The 8,409-nt window shown below is 55.6% G+C and overlaps 1 protein-coding gene and 1 long non-coding RNA gene across 2 annotated transcripts; both read left to right on the forward strand.

The window, feature by feature from the left end:
• Nucleotides 1-396: 396 nt before the first annotated feature.
• Nucleotides 397-2,373, forward strand: LOC117436545 (uncharacterized). Its single transcript, XR_004549881.1, has 3 exons — nt 397-582; nt 1,919-2,082; nt 2,340-2,373. It is a non-coding gene; the product is annotated as an uncharacterized lncRNA (long non-coding RNA).
• Nucleotides 2,374-3,054: 681 nt separating this feature from the next.
• Nucleotides 3,055-4,750, forward strand: LOC117436471 (hydrocephalus-inducing protein-like). The gene is made up of 3 exons (XM_034064532.1): nt 3,055-3,114; nt 3,584-3,808; nt 4,274-4,750. The coding sequence occupies exons 1-3, from the start codon at nt 3,055-3,057 to the stop codon at nt 4,730-4,732; spliced, it is 744 nt and encodes a 247-aa protein (XP_033920423.1). The 3' UTR covers nt 4,733-4,750.
• Nucleotides 4,751-8,409: the final 3,659 nt, after the last annotated feature.

Raw genomic sequence — 8,409 nt, forward strand, 5'->3', positions numbered from 1 at the left:
AAGGCATCTGCATCCAGTCCCTGGGATGGGGCAGCCTGGGAGCTGTTGGCTCTTGCTCCCAAAGAGAGCGTGGAGCTCCTCTTCCTCCTGCCCACGAAGGAAGGGGCTGTGTGGCTGCAGATCTTGTCCTTGCACAGGAGTTTCCTTTCAGGACTCCCCGTTTCACCCAGCATGCGAAAGGGTTGTTCTGCTCCCTTCTTCAAGAGCAACCAGCTTGATTTACTCCAAAAGCTATGGCCAAAGCGTAACTTTTGCATGTGACAAGGAAAAGCTGCTCCCTGTGCTCCAGGTCCTGGTGCAGAGCCAGCGTGAGAAGAGTGGGAAGGGTTGTGGGTACGACCCAGCAGCCTCTGTGCTCCTCTGTTACAGACGCTGACTTTCAGCTGCAATGTGCGTGAGAGGCAGAGCCAGACCATCCTCCTGTCCAACCCGAGCAGCGAGGCCTGGACCCTGCAGCCCATCATTGAGGGGAAATACTGGAAAGGGCCTGAATTTATCCATCTGGAGGCCAGGCAAAAAGAAAAGGTCTACCAGGTCACCTACAGACCCCTAACCATGAGCTCTGAGAACAAGAAGCACCAGGTACGTGAGCTGTGCCAGCGTGTGCTGACCCTCGTGGCATGACCCTTGTAGCTCACCCTGCTTTGGGCAGGAGGTTGGCCGAGATGACCTTCAGAGGTCCTGTCCAAGCTGAAGGTGTCCTGTGCCCTCTGTTGGAAGCTGGGTTTTGTGGTGGCTGGGGGCCAGGCACAGGCAAAGGGCAGATGGGAACTCGGGCCTGACACCAAACGTGTTGGAGCAGCTGACCTAAAGAGCCAGGCTTTCTGAAGGCCAAGAAATGAAGTTTGTTCTGCGCAGCTCCTGGTGGCTGCTTGTGGCAGCCCAGGGGGCTCAGAGACCCCCACGCTCAGCGCACGGCTGCACAGGCTCTCCGAGCCCTGGGCACAACCACTTGTGCCTGTCCTTGTGCAGCTTGCAGGGAGCAAGAAGGGCAAAGCTGCCCTGCAGTTTCTCAGTGCCCTCCTGGCCGTGAACAGGCAAGTGGGAAACGAGAGAGATCTCTTGACAGTCATGCAGGAGCTGTGGGAGGAGCCCTTCCTGCAGGTCTCAGGCTGGGCACATGGGGGTGACTGGCCCCTCTGCAATGGTTTCTGTGCCATAAGGGGTCAGTTCAGAAGGGCTCTGGGGTGCTGGAGCTGCCGGGTCCTTGTCCCGCTCCAGCTGACCTTACAGTAGGCCAGAAATGAGGTCAGAGATTTCTGGTCTCCGTCTCCAGGGTGCTCAGCAGATCTGTGCCCTTAGGGTTGCACGTGCTCAGTATGTCTTTAATGTAGAGCCTGGGTGAGGAGTCTTGCAGCTTTCAGCTGCTGTGGAGGCAGAGGAGATGGCAGAGGCAGGTGTCTGGGATCCACGGGCACCCAGAATGATCATGGATAAGAGCTTTCCATGGCCCACGGCTGGTGGGCCCCTGTTGTGCCAGCTTAGAGGCTGCTGTCTGGGCAGTGCTGTTGGGGCTAAGGCCAGCAGGACTGAGGCAATGGAGCTCATGAGGGACGGGCACCCCCTGCCCAGGGCTGTCCCTGCATGAGCACAGGCTGGCAGGGATGTGCCCAGGTGAGTGTGGCCAGTAAGGGAGTGTTGGGATGTGCAGAGCAGCTCTGCTGCAGGGCCCGTGTCTCCTTGCTTTGCCCAGAGATGCTGCCTCTGTGTCCTGTAGCTGTGCCATGTCCTGTGGGCCATGCACCCACTCACAACCAGCTCTGAGTAGGTGCGATGCTGGTGCCTCCTCCTGCACGGGACAGGGCTGCAGGCAGAGCTCTGCCAGCTGGGCGTGCTGGAAGTTGCTGCAGTGAGAGCCTGAGGCATGGGGCTGGCCAGGGGTGCTCCAGAGCCGACTTGTCCTATTCGTTGTCTGTAGGGCTCCATCTTCTTCCCCCTGCCGGACGGGACAGGCTTACGCTACCACCTGGAAGGAACTGCTGAAGCCCCCAGGTGTTCAGGGGCCATTTCCCGGCAGGTTCCATGCAGGAAGTGCCACACGGAGCTCATCCCTGTGTCCAACTGGCTGCACAGACCACAGAGGTGAGTCCAGCCCAGGAAGTCTGGAAGTGCCTGGAAGCTCCTTACTGAAAGCTTGTCCCTCTCCTTGGCCGTGTCTGGCCATACCCACGTTCTGCCTGTGCAGAGGCACCCTGGAGGGCTTTCCTCCAAGGGGGATGAGAGCTGGTGCCCTGTGCCTGAGGCACTGAGGGTGAGAGGGGCTGTATTGTACCCCCACACGATGGGTATCCTATGGGAGTCCTTCGTGTTGACCTTCACTGCGTCCTTCTCACCCACAGGTTCCTGGTGGTTATTGACATGCTCAAACCAGAGAATCTGGAAAGCAGTTCTGTGCTGCAGGGGTGTTCCTACATGGACGTGCCAAGCTCTGCGAAGAAGGACTACCAGCTGACCTTCCTCTCCTACAAAGAAGGAGTCTTCAGGGCAAAGGTAAGTGAGGACACTGGTCTGCAGGGCCCTTCAAGGAGCTGTTGGCTCACCGAGAAGCTACATGCCTCTTCATACCTCCACGTGCACAGGTCCTATGAAATACCGCACGTGCTTTCTGTGGTCTTGTGCTCTTCCTCGGTGGGTGCTCACAGCCATTCCTGGAAGCAGGGTGCTGAGCTCAGTGGGCTCTTTTGGGTCTGTTTTCATGTGTGGAATGAGCAGCCCTTCCCTTTCTGTCTGATTTAGGTGACCTTCCTCAATGAGACAACCGGAGAGTACTTGTTCCACATGGTGACTTTCAAGGTGGTGGCTTCAGGACCCATGGGCACTGTTCAAATGAGCACCGCTGTTCGGCAGAGAGTGTCCTCCAGCGTCAAGGTGGACAACCCTCTGCCTGTCCCGGTGACGTTTGACATCAACTGCAAAGTGCCCGACGTCAGCGTTCCCCAGCACTTTACTGTCCCTGCACAGTCGAAGGTAGGGGCAAAGCTCCTCCGGCTCCCTCTGCTCTCCCTACTCCTGGCTGCAGGGGATGCTCTTGAGGGGTGATGCCTGAAAGGAGCCATGTGGGGCTTCCTTCCGTGGTGGCAGCTCCCTGCTGATGATCTAGAGAGGGAGCAGTGTGTGAGAATATCCCCAGTGGGCATCATCCTGCGCTGGTGGAGCCTGCCCTGCTGCCCCCTGGAACACGCTGCAAGTGGGCCTCACGTGGCAGGTCCTTGTGCCACGTGCCCCTCATTTAGTGTGGTGCTTCCAGCTGTGAGTGGCTGCAGGACAAGCCTCAGCCCATGGTCAGGTTGTCTGCAGCCTGGATTGACAGGAAGTGGTGTGTGCCCTGGGGGAGCACAGGGGCTTTTTATGGTGGGAAGCTTCTGGCATCGTGCTGGAGGGCTGTGAGCTGTTGGGATCTGTCCCTAAGTGAACCGTCCCCCAGAAGGAGCAAGGCTGTGCCCGAGAGAGGGGAGTCAGAGCGGGGAAGGCAGCCCAGCCTTCTGGCACTGCCTGAGCACAGCAGGGACCAGCTGCCCCTTGTCAGGCACACGTGTTCCATGCCTCTGCCTGACAAAGTGGCTTTTTCCTTCCTTCCTCCCAGGTGGATCTTGTCTTGGAGTATCAGCCCCTGCAAACGGGTGAGAGCAGTGGGCAGCTGGTGCTCCAGAGCAGCGACTTGGGCTCTCTGTTTTACACCCTGCAGCTGAAAGCCACCTGGAGCAGGCCAGAGAAGCCCGTGTATTTCCGCACCAGGCTGGGCTCCCGTCAGACCATCACCACCAAAATACGGCATTTTGCCCAGCAGAAGACCGAGTACCTCGTACAGGTGAGCGCGGCTGCCGGGGCTCTGGCTGGGAGGCAGCTCCTCTGGCCAGCACCAGCCCTCTCCACCAAGGGCTCCAAGTGCCTCTGGCTTGGCGTGGCAGAGCCAGGGTGGCCATGTGAGCCCAGGGGTCTTCCCACTGGTGTGGGCTTGTCACCAGCTGCACTGTCCTCCCTTGCAGGCCCGTGTCTGCTGCCCTGGTTGGAGCTGCTTTTGCAGGTGCCACGGTGCCTGGGCTTGCTTCCCCCTTGCAGCCCAGGTCTGGCAGTCAGGCGTCTTGGGGCTTGGGTGCAGGGTTGTCCCTGCTGGGCACGTTTGCACAGTTCTCGTGCCCATTCCCCGCAGGCACTCACCAGGAGTGTGGTGTGGGTGGGCCAGGCCAGGGCCAGGGCACCATCGTGTTCTTCCCGAGGTGCTGGCTCTGCTGTTGTGACCCACCCCCCATGGTCTCTTGTCTCCCCTGCACAGACCGACTGTGCTGACTTCCAGACAGCAAAATCCATCAGTGCGGCACCCGCCAGTGCTGGGGGCTCGGACCTGAGCGTGGAAGTGACCTTTGAGCCCTGCCACCTGGGCGAAGCCAAGGCCACGCTGCAGCTCAGCTCTGCATTGGGCGGGCAGTACTGCATCCCACTCATCGGCCTTGCGCTGCCCCCTGAAGCCCAGGGCCCCTTCCTCATCCCAGCCGGCGGCACCACCTCCATCTCCTTCAGGAACGTCTTCCGGAAGGCCACGGCGTTCCAATACGCAGTGAAGCACCCGGGCTTCACCGTCAGGGCCCCCGAGGTGCTGCGCGCCAAGAGCAGCACCACCATCACCGTCTCCTTCGCGGGCGGCCCGGCTCCTGTCACCAGCAGGCTGGTGGTCTCCTGCCCTGGGGGCTCCTGGATCTACCACCTCCGGGGCCTGCCCTCCCCCCGCAAGTGAGCAGCTGCCCCCGGCCCTTCCTGCCACGTCCGTGCTCTCTGGAGCAAATAAATGTCATTTAACATCCTCCCACACGACGTCCTTGTCTCTAAATGGGAGAGACGTGAATTTGCTGGATGGACACCTGGTGGACAAGGAATTGGCTGGATGACTGCACGCAGAGAGCTGCGGTCAGTGGCTCTATGTCCAACTGGAGACCAGTGAGGAATGGTGTCTCTCAGGGGTCGGCGTTGGGGCAGACCCTGTTCAACATCTTTGTCGGTGACACAGACAGTGGGATCGAGCACCCTCAGCAAGTTTGCTGACGACACCAAGCTGTGTGGTGCAGTCAGCGTGCTGGAGGGAAGGGATGGCATCCAGAGGGAGCTGGACATGCTGGAGAGGTGACCAACCTCCTGAAGTTCAGCAAAGCCGAGTGCAGCTCCTGCCCCTGGGTCAGGGCAATCCCAAGCACAGCTACAGGCTGCAGGGAGAAGTGATTCAGAGCAGCCCGAGGAGAAGGGCCTGGGGGTCGGAACATGAGCTGGCTTCAGCATGGGCTTGAGCCCAGAAACCCCCTGTGTCCTGGGCTGTATCACCACCAGCATGACCAGGAGGTCAAGGGAGGTGATCCTGCTCCTCCACTCTGCTCTCATGAGACCCACACTTGGAGCACTGGGTAGAGTTCTGGTGTCCTCACCAGAAGGACGTAGAGCTGTTGGAGCAAATCCAGAGGAGGGGTCACGAGGATGCTAAGGGGGATGGAGCAGCTGCTGTACAAAGACAGGCTGAGAAAGTTGGGGCTGTTCAGCCTGGAAAAGGCTGCATGGAGACCTCATAGCAGCCTTCCAGCATCTGAAGGGGGCCTACAAGGATGCTGGGGAAGGGCTGGTAGCAATAGGACAAGGGGTGATGGGCTTAAAGTGAAACAGAGGAAGTTCAGGTTAGCTAGAAGGAAGAAGTTGTTCCCTGTGTTGGTGGTGAGGCACTGGCACAGGTTGCCCAAAGCAGTGGTGAATGCTCCATCCCTGGCAGTGTTCAAGGCCAGGTTGGACGTGGCTTGAGCACCATGATCTTGTGTGAGGTGTCCCTGCCTGTGGCAGGGTGTTGGAACTAGATGATCTTTAGGTCCTTTCCAATCCAAACAGTTCTATGATTCTGTTATTCTCTAAGATTCTTTGGGAAAGCATGGTTAAGACTTCAGGTGGTTCCCCTAAAGGTAAAAAGTGGAGAATGAAGACCTTAGGCCCACTGTAGGAGAGGATCTGGTTCGAGACCATCTTAAGAACCTGAACGTGCACAAGTCCATGGGACCTGATGAAATCCATCTGCGGGTCCTGAAGGAGCTGGCAAATGAAGCTGCTAAGGCACTGTCCATCATATTTGAACAATCATGGCAGTCAGGTGAAGCTCCCGACGACTGGAAAAAGGGAAATACAAGCCCCATTTTCAAGAAGGGAATTACAGAGCAGTCAGTGTCACCTCTGTGCCTGGCAACATCTGGGAGCAGATTCTCTTGGAAGGCATGCTAGGGCACATGAAAAACAACCAGGTGCTTGGTGACAGCCAGCAGGGCTTCACTAGGGGGAAATCCTGTCTGATCAATAGGGTGGCCTTCTATGATGGGGCTACGGAACGAATGGACAGGGTTAGAGCAGTTGATGTCACCAACCTGGACTTGTGCAAAGCGTTCAACACTGTCCCACACGACATCCTTGTCTCTAAATTGAAGAGACATCAATTTGATAGGTGGAGCACTCGGTGGGTAAAGAACTGGCTGGATGGGTGCACACAAAGAGTTGTGGTCAACGGCTCAGTGTCCAGCTGGAGACCAGTAATGAGTGGTGTTCCTCAGGGATCGGTGTTGGGACCGGTCTTGTTTGGACAGCTTTGTCCGCTGACATGGACAGTGGGATTGAGTGCGGCCTCAGCAAGTTTGCCGATGACACCAAGCTGTGTGGTTCAGCTGATCCACCGGAGGGAAGGAATGCCATCCAGAGGGACCTTGACACACTTGTGAGGTGGCTGATGCCAACCTCATGAAGTTTAACCATGTCAAGTGCAAGGTCCTACACTTGGATTGGAGCAATCCCAGGCACAGCTACAGGTTGGGCAGAGAAGAGATTCAGAGCAGCCCAAGGAGAAGAACTTGGGGGTGTTGGTCGATGAGAAAATGAACATGAGCCAGCTTCAGTGTGTGCTTACAGCCCAGAAACCAACCGTATTCTGGGCTGCATCAAAGGAGTGTGACCAGCAGGTCAAAGGAGGTGATCCTGCCCCTCTGCTCTGCTCTCGTGAGACCTCACCTGGAGCATTGTGTGCAGTTCTGGTGTCCTCAACACAGAAAAAGGACATGGAACTGTTGGAACAAGTCCAGAGGAGGCCACAAAGGATGCTCAGGGGCTGGAGCAGCTCCTGTATGAAGACAGGGCTGAGAAAGTTGGGGCTGTTCAGCCTGGAGAAGAGAAGGCTGTGTGGAGACCTCAGAGCAGCTTCCAGTATCTGAAGAAGGCCTGTAAGGATGCTGGGGAGGGACTCTTCATTAGGGACTGCAGTGACAGGACAGGGGTAACAGGTTAAAACTTAACAGGGGAGGTTTAGATTGGATATAAGGAAGAAATTCTTTGCTGTGAGGGTGTTGAGGCACTGGAATGGGTTGCCCAGGGAGGTTGTGAATGCTCCATCCCTGGCAGTGTTCAAGGCCAGGTTGGATGAAGCCTGGAAGATATGGTTTAATGTGAGATGTCCTGCCCATGGCAGGGGGGTTGGAACTAGATGATCTTAAGCTCCTTTCCAACCCTAACTATTCTATGATTCTATGAAAGAGCTACATGGGAAAATAAATCTGATAGAGAAATTGGTCAAATAGGCAGTCCATTTTGAAAGCTGCAGATCTCAATGTGTATTTTGTAATACTGCTACTCCACTGATGAGCTGACTCTTACCGTGGTGAAGTGATCTTGGAATGATAATGGAATGTCCTGAAAGCATCAGCTCAATGCTTCAAGAGCAGCTGAAGCAAATGAGGTGCTGGTAATCTTCAAAGCAGGAATTCAAGATAAAACAGAAGGCACTGTATGCCACCAACCAATAGTGTGCTCTCAGCTGGAGTGCAGCATGTCACTTGACTCCCTCATCTCGCTTAAAGGAAAATGGAAATGCAGTACAACTGGAAGGAGTCTGGAAAAGAGTGGCAGGGATTATTTTAGCCATGGAATAACTTCAGTAGGAGAACCAACTTGTTTTCTTCATGGATCTTTGCCCCATTTGGCCTTGAGGGAGAAGGAGAATGAAAAAGTCTGTTCCTCTTTCTCTGTAGTTTTAAGACAATAAGCAGCATACAAAAGTTAACAGCAACTATTATTCACTGGCCCTCCCAGTAAGGAAACAAAGGAGTGTGGGATGCAGGTAATAAGTGGTGGGTGCAAAACAAACCCAAAGAACTGGTTCTGGACAGAGTATGTCATTGACATTGTTTGCCACAGGGTTTTTCTGTAGGTTCAGAAAATATCAGGATGAACTGATAGAAGAAAATATGTTGGGTGTATGAAATAGAGAACCTTTGTGTTAGGCTGTTCTGCAAGTGCATGGATGCAAAGAAGACATTCAGGGAGCTGTGCTACATACTGCCTTTGCTTTTTAAACTCCTTTTTCCCAAGAATTTAATTTCTTTGACTGATGTGGAGGTGAACGTTTGG

Source organism: Melopsittacus undulatus, chromosome 7 (assembly GCF_012275295.1).
Source record: "Melopsittacus undulatus isolate bMelUnd1 chromosome 7, bMelUnd1.mat.Z, whole genome shotgun sequence".
NCBI lineage: Eukaryota > Metazoa > Chordata > Aves > Psittaciformes > Psittaculidae > Melopsittacus > Melopsittacus undulatus.

Coding starts and splice junctions, on each gene's coding strand:
- LOC117436471 (XM_034064532.1), top strand. CDS start 3,055: ATGTGGGGCTTCCTTCCGTGGTGGCAGCTCCCTGCTGATGATCTAGAG. Junction 3,115..3,583: donor ATCTAGAGAGGGAGCAGTGT/GTGAGAATATCC, acceptor CCTTCCTCCCAG/GTGGATCTTGTCTTGGAGTA. Junction 3,809..4,273: donor AGACCGAGTACCTCGTACAG/GTGAGCGCGGCT, acceptor TCCCCTGCACAG/ACCGACTGTGCTGACTTCCA.